The sequence below is a fragment of the Tachypleus tridentatus genome, chromosome 7 (assembly GCF_004210375.1).
Source record: "Tachypleus tridentatus isolate NWPU-2018 chromosome 7, ASM421037v1, whole genome shotgun sequence".
In the NCBI taxonomy this organism is placed as follows: Eukaryota; Metazoa; Arthropoda; class Merostomata; order Xiphosura; family Limulidae; genus Tachypleus; species Tachypleus tridentatus.
The window spans coordinates 173,176,250-173,197,433 of NC_134831.1; the positions used below are offsets into that span (position 1 = coordinate 173,176,250).

Genomic DNA, 21,184 nt, shown 5'->3' on the forward strand with positions numbered 1-21,184 from the left:
ATATTAATATAACGTTTATGTAGTATCTACCGATACCGACAGCCAGACAAGACACAGTCGTTGGGATTTAAGTTGCTTTTATTAATGAAATAAGATCGAAACTAAACACTATTTAACAAAAAATTGTTGTTTTTTCGTAGAATGTTCACTGTTGGATTTTTAGAAAATTATTAATTATTAGCCACCGTAGAATATTACGCTATCGTTGTATGTTTATAATTATGCACAAGACTACACAATGGGTTACCTGTGCTGTGCCCATCGCAGGCATCGAAGCTCAATTTTTAGCGTTATAAGTCCTCAGACTTATCGTTAAAACGATGTGGAGCCTCATGTAACGAAAGCCTGATGGTATAAAGTAAATAAATAAAAAAAATAGGATACAATGACAAGAACGAACTAAATTAATTATCGTCTCAATTACAAAACACTGAAGAGCTGCAACGTAAGGATAAAAGAACTTTCACTTTAGAATTATGAAAACACATCAAAGTTTTATTTATGAACATACAGTCATTAACAAGAAACTTTTGAAAGCTAACTCTAAACAAATCAAGTTTTGTATTAAGATGAATAACAAACGAAAGGCCATACACTACAAATTTTGAAACTTCTTACTGTATCTTAGCATAGCTTCGTCTCACTTCCTAATGTGTCATGGCACAGCTTTGACTCATCTTCTGATGTGTCATAGTATAACTTTGACTCACATTTTAATGTGTCATAACATAACTGTGACTCATATACTTCCTAACATGTAGTAAAACAAGTTTATCTCATACTTCTTAACGTGTCCAGTCAGATTTTTGACTCGCGTCCTATTGTGTCTTAACACAGCTTGCTTTGTTCCAAAAGATTCCCGAGTAAGCTTTGTTTCAGATACTTCTGTCAATAAACATGTATATAAAAAAACAACATAAAAGTGACTCAAGTGTTGGAACACTCAATTACACCTTCTACTTCGTCTCAGCTGAAACCATACATTATTATGTAAGAACCTAATTGATTTTGTACATAAAAACAACGTGGCAGTGTTCTTTCCAAGAAGATTGCATTCTCTTAATATTTGTATTCATGGCAAAGTTGCATATACTATTTATGCTATCTGTCGCTGTCCCTAATTCTGAACTACTGACCAGACGGAAGACAACTAGGTAGCAGTGCTTTACCAACTATTATCTAAGCTGAGTGTTTACGTATAATGTATCTTAAATGCATTGAACGGTCTGTGGTATCACACGGATCCGAACCCGGCTTTCCAGCTCCAAAATCCAGAGCTTTGTCCAGCTCTCCAACTAATGTTTAAGCCTCGCTTTATAACGAACTTTACCCACAGCCACCTAGCGTTCTTGTTCAAGCTCTGTGAACAGCAGTGTTTTGTCATGGATTTAGTGCAAGCCTAAATTATTGTACTTAAATTGTGACAAAGTCGCGATCAGTGCAGATTTGTATGTGGGCGACGTACATTACTTTATTTGTATTTTATACGGTAAAATAACATTGTAATGTCGAAATTTATAATACACTGTTCTTGCCTTGTGTATTTAGAGGGATGTCTTTTCAGTTTCTTGGCTATTTTTGAACCCCATTAAAGAGACTGTAATGTTATCTACTCACAAAGTAAGGCAAGAGCAATCCTTTATAAATTCCAACCTTAAACCAGGCAAACTCTTTTTTATAAAAAAAGAAAACAACTTGCATAGTCTGGAAAAGTTATCAAACATAGTGGTCTTGATTTAAACCCAGGAGAAAAAAATTCAGAAATAAAGGGTCCTGTTGTACGTCTTAGAGAAATGACCAGAGGTGTTGATATACACTTTGGACAAATGACCAGACATCAAGAGGTCTTGATATACACCTTGGAAAAATTACCAGACATCAAGAGGTCTTGATATTCATTTTGAATAAATGACCAGACGCAGAGAGACTCTGATGAGGCGTTGTTCGGATAGCAGCACAATCGTAAAAAGGTTTACGTTACTACAGTAAATATTTTTCCTTGTTTCTCAGACTTGTAAGTTCTCTTTTTATGACAAGAGGCAAAATAAAGTCTGATGTAGACATGTGTGAACAAAGTGTTTAAAAATGACACTGCGAGTATCGTGCATTTTAGGTTCCAAAAACGACTTGAAACTTAATTCTTTAGTACATTCTATAAAATACAATGAAACCAGATACAATTTATTAAGCATTATTTGTGGGTATTTACAAAATATAACACGTTATTCGATGTGATTTAACCCAATCTTGGTCAGTTGTAGGATATTATACGGTGGTTTGAACAATTTTGACACCTTGTTCACTTGCGAGTTCCTAACATGGCCTCTGCAAACAAATATTAAAAATAATTTTAAAACTATTTCACCTACTCATCACATTATAATAAGTATAACTGTTGTCATTGGAACTAACCAAGTGACTAAAATATTGTTCTACAAATCTTCAAAAAATATTCGAAAATTATGATTAAGATCATGCAACCTAACTCTAAAATTAACAAAACAAAGTGGAAGAAAGTAAGATGATTCATAAAATAAATTATGTATATATTGCATGATATGAACGTTACCTACACACATTTCTAAAGATATGTATATATGTACTCACAACCTGGGTAGGAATTTTAGGCACAAATTAGTCACAGAAAGTATAAGGCACTTAACAGTCATACATTATACATATACTCAATCAAACAGTATTGTTGGCAGTTCCTTATCTGGCTGGCGAGGAAATCAGTAAGACAGTTTTCAACGACAAGATACAGTGATTACTACGAGTTATTTCAATAAATAACAGTTTGCATATGTTTCTTCACACGAAGATAAGTCACAAAAGGAAATAACGTTCTGATTGTAGGTGGCGCATCTTTTTCCAGTTAATAACTTGTAAAATACAAACATGTGTGTTTTCTTATAGCAAAGCCTCATTGGGCTATCCGCTGAGCCCACCGAGGGGAATCGAACCCCTGATTTTAGCGTTGTAAATCCGGAGACATACCGCTGTACTAGCGGGGGGCAAAATACAAACAAATAGAACATAAAAATAAACACAGTATACCGGAACAGTTTTGAAGTCATTAAATATGTCTTTTTAATACTGTTAACTTTCTTCAAATTTGAGGTTTCAACGTGTAAAGAATATTTTTTTCGACTGTTCAACTAGCTAGTACATTTTGAGACACACAGAAAATGGTGTAATATGATATCAGAAAATATTAACTGACACGACATGCTAGCAGGTTCCACTGAACTGAAGTTTCAGGTGGTGCAATTCACATACATCCTTCTGTTACGTCTCAGAAAACAAACTGTACTTCATCAGGGCTGTGAACACGATAAGCTGCATCATTTCCTTTGGTTCCAGATGCGTCATATTATTGGCTTGAAAGTGAAAACATTGGTTCTTCATCCACAATGAGGCCCTCATATCACATAAGTATTGATAAAGAACGAGCTGTCGCCATAAATCCTTGTTACGATTTGTTTGTTTTAGAATTTCGCGCAAAGCTACATGAGGGCTATCTTCACTAAACCTCCCTAATTTACCAGTGTAAGACTAGAGGGAGGGCAGCTAGTTATCACCACTTACCGCCAACTATTGGGCTACTCTTTTTTTCCAACGAATAGTGGGATTGACTGTAACTTTATAACGCTCACACAGCTGAAAGGGCGAACATGTTTGGTGCCTTGTTGTAAAACAACGGATATGGAAGGGAAATAGTTCTTTCGATTTCCATTTCAACATTCGAATTTTTCTTTATTCACGGAGATGAAACTAACACTTAATATGGGCGCCATACTTGGCTAAGTGTTGGGTCAATCTGATTGTTTTCAGAAGAAGCAGATGTTGCACTTGGTGGTAATGAATTCAGTGCTTGGCTAGAGGGCGCTTCGGCGGATTGAAGATTTGTTACACTGACATCCTGCAGTGGCCTAGGAACTAAACCCTGATTAGATTGGCCGGACAAGAAACTATCGAAACCAGAGGACAAATTGTCTAATCGCTGTTGTTGGTGATAAGAACCCAGAGGAAGATCTACTATTGACCTCATTTCGCTTCCTAGCAGATGAAGTGGCGAGGGAGATAAAGGCTGGGGTTGATGATAAAACAAAGGTGAAGGGACTGCCGGAGAACTTATGAATCTCCCACCAGGTGGCGAACTATTTGAACTCGTACTGCCATAATAGCTAGGAGAAGGTAGAAAGTTACAGCCCCAGTTGTGGTTCACAGGCAGTGGATAATTTGGATTGTTGTTGACGCCAAGTTGTGTCAACGTGCCGCTAGGAGATGAAAGTTCTCCCATTGTAACGTTGGCTACAGGATTCCTGTTGGACAGTTCTTGCTCGTGATATATACGGATATCCGGTACGGAGAATGTCGAGGATGGAACAGTTGATCTGGAGGGAAAAAGTGAGCTTGAATCTTTTAATCCTGGACCTGCTGAGAGACGGAATGATAAGGCTAAGTTTGGGTTCGAGTCCCGCTGTTGCAGAGGAGTAAAATGACTTCCTGAGACAGCTGTTCCTGTGTATTTCGTGCTATAAGAGCTGGACGATGAAGTTGAAATGAAAGTAGATAGCGGTGTAATTGGTAAACTTGAAATCGGAGGTGCTTCTGGAATATTTTCTATCCATGATGCTTTAAAAATAAAAATAAAACAATTTTTTTAAATAATAAGTTTAGGGAATGATTTAAGTATCAGATATTTTATTTACGAAATAAACGTAAAATAGTTTGTCAGATGCGATGCAAAGGTACGAGTATAAAAGAATCAGTTTTGATATCTAAAATAAGGCGACATGAATCGGTAAATAAACAATATGTTTATCAGAGTTACGTAAATACCTGAAACGGGGTTGTCGAATGTACAAGAAAAGTTACTTCCCACAGCGCCCTCTCCTGGACACGACAGTATTGAAGCACCTAGGTCGGAAGATGTAAGTGTCGAGGCTGAGGTAAAGTAGGTAGGGTAGGGTGATGTGCAATAGGAGTTCCATTGCGATGCAGGAGGTTGAAGTTGCAAAGAAATGTTGGGTTCTGAAATCAATTGAACACAAACATAAGATATTAATTACAAATAAGAAAGAAGATGAATATCTGGCCATTATTGTTGAACGTAAGTTCAACAAAATCCAGTCAACAGTTATATTCCGTCATATTTGTTTAAAATAAATTGTTTTATGGACCCCCCCCCCGAGTTCTTTCACAGGGAATTACTCTAACGCAATACATTTGCTGAGTAAACTGTAAGATCTGACAAAGAGCACCAGTTTGAAACGTCATCGTTTTTAAGATAAAATAATTTATAAACTTGGCGAATGTTCAACCTATTATTTAATTTTGACATTTTCGTCACTTGTCTTATTGTGGCTCGCCAGTCTGTTTTATATATGAATAATTTCTCAATAGTTTACAAGAGAAATTGTATCACAGTGTAATATGTCACAAGAAGTTATTTTTACAATAAACTATGTTTATAAAAAATAAACACATCTGCCTTACATTTGTGTTTTTGTGATCTTCTATACGAATAACAAACAGGTAAAGTTTGAATGCAATTCTCCGAACGTTAATGTACAGAGGCTCTGATTGGACAATATAATTTAAGTAGCAAGCTATGATTGGACAATGTATCAATCGCTAATACTGTCAAGTAACAACAATAATTTGACCACGTTTTAACACAACAAAGAGTACATCAAAGGTTCTAATTGGACAACCTTAGTATGTTCAATAGTATCCTCCACATCAAAAGTATTCTTCTTGCTTTTACAACTATATTGTATGTACAGGCTGTCCCAGAAGTCTGGAATAGACATTATATTCTTAAAGTTAATTAAACACATTTATAATGTCAGCTGTGCATACTTCAGGTAAGAAAATACCCTGATGGCAAAACATACCAGGAATTGATATGTGTATGGCTGTTAATTTTGATGAATTTTTCCCTATGGGTCGAAACTTCTGGGACAGTAAACTAACTAATAGCAGACTAGATTGCGAAATATTTTACGTCTACTCGAGCATTTTAACCTGATGTGTTGTTCTCAACACATGAAATTCCTAGAAGTTTCCCAAACACTTGAGAACACATACTTTCACCTTCAGAAAATAACCCAAAATAACGAATAATACATTATTTTCTTTAATTTTTTATCCGTCTATTTTGTTCACGTTTGTGTAAAAAAAAAAAATATAAATCTCGCGTTGCACGATGAGTTGGTCGAGAACTACGTCAGCAGTTCTAGTGAATAAAGTAGGAACTACTAATATAGTCCTAACGACGGTATGAAAGTATGCATAACCAAAAGTGTAACCTGGAAAGTTTAAACTTATTTACACGTCTATTGAAGGGCGTATCTCAGAGTTTGATGCTGACATTCAACGTCAGCGTGCCTTATCTCTAACGTCAACTCTTGTGATCTTTGATTTCTGGTGTTTCTTCAATGTGGGCTCACACTCAAAGACCCAAGAAAAAAAAAAAAAAGACGAATTACATGGAGAATATGTTTAATGTAAATGAGAATGCAATATATTTTTCCTTTCAAGATAAACGTACCATAAAAATGCAACGTTGAAACTGAAACAAATTTATTTTATTTATCAATGTCTCGAATAACCACTCTTCTGCTGTTTTGTCTGTTTGTTTTGAATTTCGCCCAAAGTTACACGATGACTGCCTGCGCTAGCCGTCCCTAATTTAGCAGTGTAAGACTAGGGGAATGCAGCTTGTCATAACCACTTACCGCCAACTCTTGAGCTACTCTTTTACCAACGAATAGTGGGATTGACCTTCACTTATAACGCGCCCACGGCTGAAAGAGCATGTTTGGTGTGACGAGGATTCGAGCGCCCTTACCACCTGGCCATGCCGGACCCTCTTCTGTGGACCAATATGAAAATAAAAATTATGCCTGAGGAAGAAAAGTTATTTGAAACATCTCGTTTCAGTGTTGTATTCTTACAGTGGTTTATTTTTATCGCATTCGTCTCCAGACGTTATCCAAATTTCATTTATTCCGAATACTTTTTTTTTTTCTCTCTTTTCTTTTTGCTTGATATCCATACTGAAAATCTCAACAAAGCGTCCAAGATTAACAATTGGCGTAGAACCGCCCATGACGTCATTGTATTTGCAACTATAATTAGCATCGATGAATTTTGGAAAGCGACCAAATGTTAAGAAAAACACGATATTTTTATTGTAACACGTGTCGATCTTAACACAACGTGGAAAGCGTTTGTGTGTGTGCGCGCGCGCACACGAGAGAGAAAAACAGTGTGTAAGATATTGTTACATGCAGAACAGTATTGCGTTAAGAATATACTGACTTCTTGTGATACACACGAGTAGTTATTTCTTAGGAAAATACAAAACCAATATTGAAAAAAACGAGCCATAAGAGAATGTAAAATTAATAGGCCTAACCGTTAGAAGGTTTAGTAGTAAGGATTTTGAAAATTTACCATTACACATTAGACTCGAAGGAAAGAAAAGGCAACGTTCCTAAGTTGTGTCAACATTTCAAATTTTGACAAATACTTTAATTTTCTTATAAGTGAAAACTTAATATTTCCTCTGTTTAATTACTGTGCTCAGAACCTTATGGTCACTCCAATTAGCGTGCTCTGGACCGTACAAGGATTGAAATATTAATTTTAGCCAAATAATATGTTATTATGAACCTTTTCCCCTGTTTTTATTAATGATCAAACAAAGAACTATATAATTTAATTTGATTCTACGTTAAGCTAAATCTGATTACTGGAGTATCCCTACCACTGTGTGTGTGTGTGTGTGTGTGTGTGTGTCCCCGTCGCGCCAAACATGCTTTTTCAGCCGTGGGGGCGTTATAATGTGACTGTCAATCCCACTATTCGTTGATAAAAGAGTAGCCTAAGAGTTGGCGGTGGGTGGTGATGACTAGCTGCCTTCCCTCTAGTCTTACACTACTAAATTAGTGACGGCTAGCACAGATAGCCCTCGAGTAGCTTTGTGCGAAATTAAAAACAAACAAACAAGTGTTGGATTATTGCAGATGCAAAGAAATACCTTACAATTATACATAAATGTTGGTATCCGTGTTTGTCCTGATAACTGCTTTCTTGTTTTAATGTTGTATGTAAGAACCGTTATACAAATGCTACTTAATTGTATTTGTTAAGATTTCTATTACAGTTACATTAGGATTAGTAAATGAAGCTTGAGTCGCCCTATCCATAATTTTGAGCCACAGCACACGAATGGCGGCGGTATCATTTAAATAGCTACGAATCTCGTCTGCTTTTTTATCTATTTGTACTTAATCATTTGGGAGGATGAGAGGGTTCACCTATGTCTTTCTCCTCAGTTTCATTAGTGCAGCCAGTTTTTTAAAGAACACGATATCAAAAAATGTGTGTTTGTATGTTCTTTTATAAACATCGCAGTTGCCAGCATACAAAACAGGTAGCGCCATTAAATTTCATGTTTCGTATTTTTTTCAGTTGTTAAATAAAAAACCTACACAATAGATTATCTATGCTCAGTCCATCGTACGTATCGAAACCCAAGAGCTATAGTCCTTTAACTTATCTCTGAGCTTCTAAGGGGGTCGTGTTTTGTAATTCGTGCCTAACAAAATGAAAAAAAAAAAAAAAAATTAGTAAAGCTACTGACTTTTGGTGTAGCAAGAGTTTCCATGTGGAATTCTTTCCTTGAAAACCTTTCTGTGTCATCTTTAGTAATATATAATTTTTATTTATTTATAATGATATTAGCAACGTGTGGTATGAATAGTAATTATATTTATTAAACCTGGCCTACTGGAAATACAACACAGTTTCTTTTTGCAGGGTTGTGACCGTTTTTCTGCTTAAAACTGAATTTCTTTTCCGAGAACAATTTTTGGATGACATTTAGGGCTTTCAGCAGCCAACCTGTTTGTGATTTGAAAAGGAATTAAAAAAAAAACTCTTCATGATAATAGGAGCGTCGGTTACCAAGAAATTTTCAACACATTCCTATGACGTAATAAAGTAGTCAAGCGTGAAACGGCTGTAAACTTGGGAAGGCCTCGTGTCGACGAGTGTTGTTCAGGACATACATTGATAATTCTCAAGGTAGGCGAAGGCTAACAGGTTTAATATTAACGTTATAGGATGTGTCCTGTTGTACTACAAGATTCACATCCAGAGCAGAAAAACAAATGGACAGGAAATGAATCAAAATTTACTTAGGGTGCGCGGGAACGAATGGAATTCACGATTCGTGTCTGCACGAGACTATTGTGTTACGTTTCTGGAATGACACGAAAGTTTATAAAAAAAAATATAAAAAGACGAGGAAAACGATTATGTTTTGCCATTTGTATTGTAATAATTCGAAGATAGACAGGCGTGTGCATGTTTTAAATAAAATCAAACGACCTATACACCAGAGATTTCAACTTGTTCTTTTTAGGGATCAACATTATAGCCTTAAGCTTTCCAAAACAATCTGAAAACGTTTTCTGGAGCCACGTGTTGCTTGAGTACACTATATTTTAGTTATATCATGTAAAGTAAACAAAAAACTTCGATGTGCCAGTTATATTTTGTTTTTACTGCTATCACAGTTAGATTACTTATGTAAAAATTTTTGCAGTTAAACACGAAGCTATCTGTGCTGTCTCCACCAAGAAAGTCGGATTTTAGCGTTATAAGCATTCAAACTCATTACTGCGCCACTGGAGACATTTGTGTAGAAATGGTTTGTTTTAGAACAAAACTATTTTGGGATTTCTGCTGTGTTCACCGAGAGGAATCTAACTCAGAATTTTAGAGTTGCAAGTTCGCATATTTAGCTCTGACTCACCGAGAGAATTCATAATGGAAGTTATGAATTTCCGAATAAGTGATCTGTGGTTCGAACCGGAGAGTATGAAAGCGTTCATTATCTTTCTCACACACACACACTTAATATGTAGAACATTCCTATATATTAAGTTATAACACGATATTTTAAGTACGTTATATTTTAACGTTTAAGTACTAAAGAACAGTTTACCTTGGGGTAGGGGTGGTGGGGGTGCAGGCAATCTTCGAGGAATTTCATATGTCCACTGTTCTCTACGTTTTTGTCTCAGATTTTCTAACTCATTCAGAGGAGCGAGATAGGTTGGCCTCTGACCCAGTGTCGAAGCGATTGTTCGAAGTTGTTGTTGTTGTCCTGGAAACAAAAAATATAAAAAACGTCACGTTTATTTGAATACCAAACAATAGACAAAACAGAATGATATTTCAGTAATAGTTTGCTCAGCAGAACAAACTATTTGTGCTTTTTGTTCACTACGTACCAAAACCCGATCTTCAATGTTCCAAGTCTCAGACTAACATCTGAGTCACTGAGAGGTTGGAGATGAAAGCTTCAATAATACAATCTCTAGGAAGAATGAAGCTGAAACGACTTGTCTGACGTGGATCAATCGACCAAATTTATTTCTAAGTCACTGAAGTTATTGTATGAGCAAAAGGCATAACGTCTCGAGATTACTCCCCCAATTTTTGATCAGGTGTCTCCAAACTTTTGTTAACAGTCTTTTTGTTACGCGCATGTATGTAACTTGTTAATGTTTATACGCTTGTAAAACGTCATTAACGAACAAAAGCATCATAGGTAAACATAGTAATATGAGTGGTCTTCATGTTCATTCGCCATAATAGAAGATGCTAAACATTCTTGGTGTTTTCTCTAGTTCAGTGTAACAACAATGCGAGGGATGGAGGGAGGGGTTTGGCACCGAATTTTTACAAATAAAAAAAATATACGTATATGGGTTTTACAAAATTTATTGATGAAACTGTTGCTGGGTGCTTTAAAGCTGCAAGTAAAGTTCATCCAGCTTTCCCAATCATTTGGAAAAAATGGCGCTAATGTAGTGTACTTTTGGAATGTTAATACTTCCAAGAGTCCGTGTGTATATAACATATATATGTTATATATCAATTTCAATAGCTTGTAACCTGGAGATTGTTTTGATTTGTGCAGATATTTTGATTTTCGTTTAGGTTTTAGTTTATTAGATTATACACACACACACACACTGTATTGTGCAAAAGTATTAGGACAAAGTCAAAATTATATTTCAGGCTACTTTCGAAGAACAATGGAGGGTAAATCACAGGTGACACATCAAGATGTTATTGAACTTTACATGTACTGCAACATAAACTCAGTGAAAGTGCTTGAGTTCGACAAACAGTTAATGTTTTGTGTGTCCCCCAAACAGTCTTTCAGACATTGTTGCAACATATTTAATCAAAGCATCCTTTAGGATTTTACTCTAAGTGTCTTTAATGCACTTCCATAAAGTGTCTTTAGAAGTAACGTTTGTTATGTCAAGTTTTTGATCTATCAAATTCCAAATCTGCTCAATTGGTTTGAGATCAGGGCTCTACCTGGCCCATTGCATCATTTATATGACTCCAGCAGCTTCTTTCTCAGCTAAACAAGTTCTGCATAGGTTGGATGAAGGTTTGGGGTCACTGTCTTCTTGGTAGTAGAATCATTTACCAATAATACGCAAACAACTGGATATATCATGATGGGTCAGTACCTTGTGGTACTTGTGCTGGTCCATTATTACATCTATTTTGCAAATATCTCTTGTCGCCTTAACAGAAAAACACCCCTAACCATCACATTACGTTCTCGTGGTTCATGGTAGGTGCTATGCATGGTGATAAATATCTTTCACCCTTCTTCAGCTTGACGTACAAATAACGCTTTTAACAAAATATTTAAAACTTGGACTCATCCGCCCATAACACCCTTTTACAGTAATCAACAGTCCAGTTTTTTAGCAAATTTCAGTCTCTTCATAATATTTGGATATCGAAGTAAAGTTGTTTTTTTAAACTGCTACATGACTAAATATTCCATTGTTGTTGTGTTTCTGATACTGCAGATCTGGACACTTTTGTATTTTTTGGTACATAGTAATTTATCTCATGATTGAGATCGGTGTCAGTCTTCCTTCTGTCCCAAAAACTGTATAAACAAAGATACTTAACATCAGTATCATTGAGTTTAGGTGTTTTGTCTCTACCTTTTCTGTTTTCAAATTTACCCGTCTTGGTCTCACGATCTAGGGTGTACTTGACAGTGTTTGATGAACATTTCAATTCTTCAGTAATTTATCAGAGAGTCCAACCAGCATCATGTAAAGCTTTTATACGAACTCTTAGTTTCATTGATAATTATCTACGATTTTGGGCCGTGGTAATGACTAGAAAACTTAAAAGTGTTAATATTGTTATTAAATTTATTTCTTCTAAGATATACTGGTATATATATACAATATGCTAGCTTCTTTATGTGTAGCTGAGACACTACATGGTGTACCAAGACAGTTAGTTGAGACCCTAAATCTGATCAATATGTTCATTCAAATACAACCCTTATGACATAACCTTGGTACAAGTATATGGGAATTCTAAAGAATGGCACAGATAGCGCTCGTGTAGCTTTGCGCGAAATTCAAAACAAACCAAATTAAATCTAAAGAATGATACGTATTCTTACCCTGGCTAATCCAGTTGTCAATAGGAATCAGTGAGGCATTACCATTGTGTTTAAAATTCATATTAACCACATGAAATGGGAAATATGACAAAATATTCTCTTCTCCTAACACTTTTGCACAACACTATATATATTTTTACACAGTTATATATATCAGCTAATATTTCTCTTTATTATTATTTTCTACTTAGTCTTGTAAGCGTTAACAGAATTCAGATATATACTTAAAGAAGTTTTTCTAGTTCGGATAATAACTAAAAACTTAATTCTGTAAGAGTAACACGTTCCACTGGTTTAAATAATGATTGCTAATCACCAGGAAAAAAATATAAAAAGCGTTGGCCGATGAACAGACTTATACATTTATGCCTTTATTGTTGGAGACAGTATATTATACAATTACGTTTGTTATTCTTTTTGTCATAGACTGGGCGTGGACAAGTAAATTAGCGTGCCTGGCTGTGAATCCAAACTCGTTGACGCATTTTTTTTTTGGGGGGGGGAGTGGGTGTGGGTGCACTATAGAAATGATAGTTTAATTCCAGTATTCTACTGTAGTAAATCAAGAGTTACCAATGGATGTTGTTGATCAGCTACTTCCCTCTGGTCTGTAAGTTTAAATACAGGGACGGCTAGCACAGGTACAACAATGATAAACAAGCTTACTCGTTCGAAACGAGACACAATTCTTCTTGGCTCTTGTCAAACTGTGCATCACGTTATACTTTTCAGAGCTTCGTATATAATATTCCTTCAGAAACGTTAGATCAAGTGAGTTCGCTGATAAGTGATTCACTATTTCCGGATTCCTGTTTGTTTTTTTTCAACCCTTGATTGAACCAGTTTCCGCTCTTCTCGAATAGACACTGGAGTGGGTTAATTTCACAGTCGCCTTCCCGCGGGCTACTAACTGTTTATGGGCCTTCTAATCAGGGCCTAAATCACTGAGTACAAATTCTTAGGTTGTGTGTCACGCACATGTAGCCCATTCTCAGATGGCGACTAGCACTGACTAACTACGAGGGTTGTTACAAAACCTACCAGATGACTTAAACGTTTGGTGTCGAGAGTCTGTTGTCGTGTCAGATTATTGAAGTCATTAACATTTAACCGCTTCTTTCATTGTTAAAACCTGAAGTATTACTTTGTCCGTCTTTCTTTATCGTTGAAAAACAACTGTATGCCACTAAATTTAAATAAAGCAGACCTAAAAAGAAAGAAAGAAAAAAACGTTTTGTAGCAGCGTTAGGCTTATAAAAGATTCCCCCTCAACTGAAAGCTTAATGGCTTATATAAGTTAAGCGTTTGATCCAGTGGCAGGCACAGAATAGAGAGACCTGCGTTTAGGTTTGTGCTTGTTACGATATTTTTTCTTGAACACAAAAAATGGCAGCTAATAAAAGGCTTAGCAGAATAATTAAAAGCCAAAACAAAAAACAGTTTCACTCTTGCCTTCTTGAAAAAAGTTTGAACTCCGTTGTCTTTTGTCCCTAGACGAAACTCCTTTGAAAACAGCAACTAATGTCAAATTTCAGAATGTTGGCGCGAAGAAACAGGCAGTTGGTTCTTACAGGAAATATAGGAAATTAGATAATAAGATTAAAAAGAAAAATGATTTTACTATTATAATGGTGGCCGCCACAGATTTTTTGTTATGATATCTTCCGGACATTACTCACTTCGGATTTCGAAACCATCTTTATGACGTGTACAATTCTGAAGATTCGGGAATGATACTGCAGTGGTAATAACGTTAAATATCTCGTTTTAGTCAGTCAGGATCCATTAGTGCGTGACTTACCACTAGATGGCAGTACTAAGTGACGTCATGTTACAGTAAGACGCAGCAGTCTTGACGAATACCAATTAGTATTTGTTACCGTATTACTCAACCAAAGGAATAATAGGTTTGTTTGTTGTGAATTTTGCGCAAAGCTACACGAGCGCTGTCTATGCTAGCCGTCCCTAATTTTGCAGTGTAAGACTAGAGGGAAGGCAGCTACTCATCAACACCCACCGCCAACTCTTGAGCTACTCTTTTACCAATGAATAGTGGGATTGACCGTCACATTATACCGCCCCTACAGCTGAAAGAACGAGTATGTTTGGTGTGACGGAGATTCGAACCCGCGACCCTCGGATTACGAGTCGTGTACTTTAACCACCTGGCCATGCCGGGCCACGAATAACAGGAAGGTCGGTTCGATGTTGCTTAACTTTTGAATCACTGAGAGTGAAAAAAAAGTTATTTTATAACATACTCCGTAATGATAAGTTTCACTGAATATTTATTTTCAAGAAACCTAAAACTTTGATGATTTCTTTTGCAGTAATTTTGTTGTATCTTTATTGTGCACGTTTATCTAATGGATAAAGGTACAACATTGACTATATGTGCACACACGCCCTCTTCCCTGACACATTTACACTTTTACCATTAAATAAGTAAAGGTAATATGTTCAATATGCATGGTTCTTTACATTATCTACACCAGTCAGAATCTATTTCAAAGTTTAGTCACCAAATACGAGGTTTTAAACTAATTTCAGATTTGTTAGACTTAAACAAAATACTGTTAAAAGTATGTCCACTTATTTTACGTTGGTTTTTTTTTGGATTTCATGTTCTTTCATTGTCTTACTGATAGGAAAAGGTATGTCTACTTGTTTAATTTTTTTTTACAGGTTTGTGTAACATGTTCTTTTGTAATGTATAACTGTAATATTAAAATACAACACAGTCCCGAGCATACAATGTTTTAAACTGTCACCTTAAGAAGTTTTAATTAAAAATAAAAAAGTATTTATTTCATAACTTTTCTCCCCGTACTTGTATTTGAAGTAACTGGGTACTAAATGCTACCTCTTTATCGTGTGATAATAAACTGCTCCAGAGTGTCTCGAGCAAATAAAAAAATACTATACCAGTAGAAAGCTTATAGAAGTACAAGTAGTCACACTACTCCCAGTAGTAGTAGTAGTAGTGTGAATCCACTCACAGCTTTTACGAGTGAAATATTACTGAAAATCATGAAGAAATCAAAGTTTTAAATGACCAAAATTTCGTCACACATGAAGCTCCAGTGTTTCTAAACTTTATGGGTCTGTATAAAAATTGAAAATGTCAAGAAGCGACCAACTACCGTGAAACAATACCCAACAATAAATCACTATAATGCTCTGTGACACAAAATATTATGACACAAAATACACCGTTTACATGTAATCACTATTTGCTTTAACTCCTATACGTGTATGGTTATATTTTCATAACTGAATATCTTATATTTCTTATCATTATTAGGCCCGGCATGGCTAGGTGATTAAGGCACTCGACTCGTGAAATGAGGGTCGCGGGTTCGAATTCCCGTAACACCAAACATGTTCGCCTTTTCAGCCATGGGGGCTTCATAATGTGACGGTCAATCCCACTATTCGTTGGTAAACGAATAGTCCAAGAGTTGGCGGTGGGTGGTGATGACTAGCTGCCTCCCCTCTAGTTTTACACTGCTAAGTTAGGGACGGTTAGTGCAGATAGCCCTCGTGCAGCTTTGTGCGAAATTCATAACAAATCAAACCAATCCACTAGATACATGTATATATCCATCAACAACAACAAAATAATATTCAGTAGGTTAAGCCTAGTGGCCAGTGTTTTGAAACTACATTACATGTCATTTGCACTACGTTTATGTGTGAATCGTACTGTAGACCCTGACCATTACATATCTCTCTGAACAATATTAAAGGGATGTTTGTCTTAATGAGGTTACATTCCAAATTTTCTTACTTCTGCATCAGTAATCAGGTGTGCATTTCATATTCTCTTACTTGTGTATATTGAATAATTTATTTGTCCTATATCAATTCATAAGTTTACGTAAGTTTATTTGTTTGTACTCTAATTCTTTTTACAGCGTTAAAGCTACCATGACCTTATTTGGCAAGAAGACTTGGGGTGGTCGTATGTTTTTGTGGAGGACTTTATTAGTTATACTTCATAGCCTTTATACCAATTAAGACTAAAAAACGATCGAGAAGTCAGTCAGGTATTATAGGATGTAGGAACCCCTCAGTGAAGCGAAGTATCTTATGCTACAAACTTCAATAATTTTTCTTGCAGTTTTAATACGTTCCCTGGTACAAGTACTGCATGCTTTCTTTTAAGTGTGGGCACTTAGAAATACTGTTTTTACATTACAAGAACTTTTAAATAAAAAATATTCATTCTTCAAAAATCTATAACTGGAGGCTAAAGTTTAAACACTCTGAAGTAAATTTCATATTATTCAAATACACGTAATTTTTATTACTATTATTATTAGTGATAGAACTTACTAGTCTTACTTCTGGGTTCACGTGGTCCATCTACGGTCACTTTGATGGCTTTGTTGTAAGTAGCCACTTGAGGAGGGCTGGAGCTGACAGTTATTGTCAAGGTGAAACTTTTTCCTGAAAAAGAATACTTACTATGAAGTATGAATTAATCTCCTCTGTAAAGATAAGCTACAGAATTAGCGTACCAGTATGCAACAGTTTGGTATATATTAGGTTGAGGAATAATTCGTGAGCGTTTTTAAATAATTTCATTCAAGCATTACATGCAAGACTATACAATACTTCAATGCATGAACACATTACACCCAAAACATTTATTATGATACTTTATTTCATGTAATACCTAGGTATATAGTATGCATTGTTTTAAACGAAATTGCAAGAAATTAAATGCGAAAAGCAGATGGTGTCGAAAATGCTCGATTTTGTCCACTTGACATTCCATTTAATGAGCTGAAAACGAAAGCAAAAATTAAAGACATATGAAAATCAAACACACCATCTATTAGAGCAAAAAATTATCTACCAAATGACATGAAATATTTTGCGAAAGCGTTTCATTTATGAATATATTTTTTTAACTTGAAAAAACGCTCACGAATTATTCCTCAACCCAATACAATGCACAAATACTAAAACACTTTCAAAACAGAGGTTTAGAAGATCGATAGGTTAGAACACCTTTGGGTGATTGTTAATCGAACTTTTCTTTGTCAGACACCATATAAAATGATTTTACTATTCCACTATGCCTTTTTGGTCCGTTTAAAACATAATAGAAATGTCACTGTCATTCGTCCTTTCTGCGATCTTATACGTTCAGTGAGAAAGTATTTTCTCAAGGTTTCCTTCGAATCTGATAGGAACAGAACCAACAAAACCCTGGCACGGCCAGGTGGTTAGGGTGCTCGACTCATAATCCAAGGATCGCGGGTTCGAACCTCCGTCACACCAAAAATTCGCGCCCTTTCAGCCATGGAGGCGTTATAATGTTATGGTGAATCCCATTATTCGTTGGTAAAAGAGTAGCCCAAGAGTTGGCGGCGGGTTATGATGACTAGCTGCTTTCCCTTTAGTCTTACACTACTAAATTATGGACGGCTAGCGCAGATAGCATTCCTGTAGCTTTTGGGTATTCCTTTTCACGATGGCACAAGAAACGATTTGCTAATCAAGAGCCTATAAAATCCGATCTCTCTGATTATACACATAACCGTTAAAACTAAAGCCGAGAACATTATTTCTCACATAAACATACAGTTTCTTCCAACAGAATAGTTCAAGGTTGTAGGTGACCAGATAAATTATCATCTCATACTTTGTCGTAACTATTTAAACTACTTTTTACTCCAAACTCCTTAAATGTTTATACACTTAAAGAGAAAGTTTATTAAAATATAAAGTTTATTGGAATAAGAAAAGATACCATGTTTTAAAACCATCTAGGGGAAACATGACACACCTGTTGCAACCAAAAGGTTAAATATACTACCTGATTAAACTGACCACACCCACACGAGAGTGTCTTGAGCTTTAGTTTGTTAATTTATGAACGATCACGCCGTATTGTTTCTTCAGTTTTGACAGCTTATTCAAGACGATTCGGCCTTGTCAGTTTTAGTTTTAATAAACAAATTCCATTACTTTTTTCGAAAGTTACACGTGATCCTTAACCAGCGTGTGATAGTCAAAAGAGGATTTGTACAGTCAATGACGTAGTTATAGGAGGGCATTCCCCCCCCTTCCGTAGTATTGTTTTAAACATATTTTGAAATTTATTTGAAATGTCGATAAAAAAAAATCTCCTCCTTGGATCGTGATAGTAGTAGATGTTTCGAGAAAATTAGTGACGTATATTTCGTGTATCTAGTATTTGGAAAATATCCAATGTTTTGTCCCCCTGAAAAGTTTTAGCTATGCCACTATTATGTTCACTAGAAACTAAAATGGCACAACGTTAAATGGAAGTGTGCAGGCAACACGTTTGGAAAGTTACGAGAAGCGAGCACGTGGTAGTTGAGCATGCACGTTTTATATCCGCTGACGTTCACGGAGTAAAAAAAACACACCAAAAACAATCAATACTTAATCGATATATATCCAGATAAAAATGGCATTAATTAATACGTGTTTTTTAATATCTTACCTCGTCCACTTCTTCCAACAAATCTTAGATCATTAAACTTCGCCACTTGATTCTTCATGACAGCGGTGGCGTTTCGTAGCTCAGCACAAAAATTCTCGTCGTTTCCAGCCTGAATGGTCACCAAGGTCCCGTCAGAAACTTCCGCTAGGGCGACCACTTTGAAAGCCACGGGTAGAGTTTTGTTGGAACGCCAATGGGAGGGTAAGACTGAACATAGAAAGTTAGGGCTCCCGGTCCGTATAAGCTCTCCTGGGTGTTCGTTTAAAACCTCGTGTAAGGCACGTTCTTCCGGGAGTGCGAGGTCTGTCATGGTGGCGTTGGCTTTGCCAGCCGATAGTCTAAGTTCTTTGGGCAAGTGCATTACAGTAGGTTTATGATTCAACTGTAAGAAACTTCTTTCAACTCGCACGTGCTTCTGAATGGTAAAAGGACGAACTTGCGGTCTTACATAACGCGCCGGCTGGCTTCACTAGGCGCCCGGAATTCCCCCAGTGTCCTACCTACACGAAAACTGAAACTCAGTTTCGTAGTAAGTAAAAAGCGCCCTCTCGCGGAGAAGGGAAGTAAAGTATTGCAAGGTCATCTTTCTCTGACACATGCGAGGGCGATCTGTTACGCAAGTCAGTGGTTCTCGTTATTTGTGACAAGTTTAATTCTTGGACTGTTTTTAAGTCACTGGGTACCGATCAAGTTAAATATGTAGTTAGGTAACGCACTTATCTGGAGCTAACGAGTTAAACATATTATAACAAAACTTGACATTTCTTTCTCAGTTCGTTTGTTTCAACTTTACGTTAGAAATCACAAAAAAAATTACAGCAATTAGTTTACAAACGATTAATAGTTTCGTTACTTACAGTTGTATATCCCTCCAGTGTACAGAGAGACAATTTGTAGGAATGAACTTAAACGTATAAGAATGTTACTGATACTTACGTTTATACCCATGTGTATCTATTTAACTGAGGTTTGCTTAATGTTAAACGCCACAAACAAAACCAAAGGTTAGCTACTTTGGAGTTAGCCTGAATATTAATTATCAGCTTTAAAACCAATGATTAGCCAGCTTGGCGGTTTTTAGTTATACGCCAAATTCATTTATAGCCATGGTTTACTTAGTACTCTATGTATAATATAAAGAATAATACCTATTTTACCTGATATATATATATATATATATATATAATTCGGTACATGTTTTCGAAAGCAAATGCACGTGCAATTTAGTGGTATTAATTGTCTGGCTACACCACATGAACCAAGTTTACGAAGCGGTACTCCACATGGTCACAAACTAAACACACAGTTGAACCACTGAATATTTTCTACAGATACAGTTGTTCTGTGTACATACTAATCCACCCGACAACAAAATGTGAGGGAGGGAAAAATGCCACAAACCTAGGTGGGAAGCGCGTGAAACTCTCTGCTACTATAGTGGTATCGTAGGATTAACCCTACTTTCTTGCGAGTTACACATATTTCAATTGAAGTACATATACTGTGATAAAGTAATCTTGAATTTGGTATTTATTTTACCACCTTTTAATCAGGAGTTGTGTTTTAAATTGGAACAATTAGCATTATAATAAGTTTATCTAAGTTCGTCATTTAAAGTAACGCAAATATCCAGTTCATCATTGTGAGATTATCTCTTTATCTCATAAACAGTTTAGAAATATAATTAGATATTAGGACATTAATATAAACAAACACTAATTGACAAAATAATAATATAAAAATATCCTTACGTGATAAATAATATGAATAATAGTTTGTAATTAAGCACAAAGTTACACAATAAGGTGTCTGTGCTCTGCCCACTACACGTGCCATTATTCCATTAGGGAGTACGAATAATAGACACTCTGAATATGTGAATTTAAGAGAACCTGTAACTTTCGAAGTTATTAAAATAATTCACTTTAATTTAAGTAAATTACCGTAAATCAATCTTTAAATGATAAGTAAAGTAGCTAGAGATAAAATTTTGATTTCATTATAACAATTTAAAACTTCGATTAACTTTTGAACATTATTCAAAGATCTAACTTAATTAGAATAGATTATCGTAAAATAAATTGTAAATAACAAAAATGTTAAAATATAGAATTTTGATTTCATTACAACAATTAAAAATATTTTGACTCATAAAT

The 21,184-nt window shown here is 35.7% G+C and overlaps 1 protein-coding gene across 2 annotated transcripts; it reads right to left on the bottom strand.

Annotated features, from left to right (window-relative positions):
* Positions 1 to 479: 479 nt before the first annotated feature.
* On the bottom strand, positions 480 to 19,529 carry LOC143257263 (uncharacterized). 2 transcript variants are annotated; one of them, XM_076515699.1, is made up of 5 exons: positions 19,029 to 19,529; positions 16,892 to 16,996; positions 10,028 to 10,189; positions 4,846 to 5,037; positions 480 to 4,638 (listed from the first exon to the last, which is right to left on the bottom strand). In XM_076515699.1, exons 1-5 carry the CDS (start codon positions 19,387 to 19,389, stop codon positions 3,782 to 3,784), a joined length of 1,677 nt encoding a protein of 558 aa, XP_076371814.1. In that variant the 5' UTR covers positions 19,390 to 19,529; the 3' UTR covers positions 480 to 3,781. The 2 variants fall into 2 exon arrangements, with proteins under 2 accessions (XP_076371814.1, XP_076371813.1); XM_076515698.1 differs by having other exon boundaries at positions 16,883 to 16,996.
* Between the last annotated feature and the right edge of the window lie 1,655 nt (positions 19,530 to 21,184).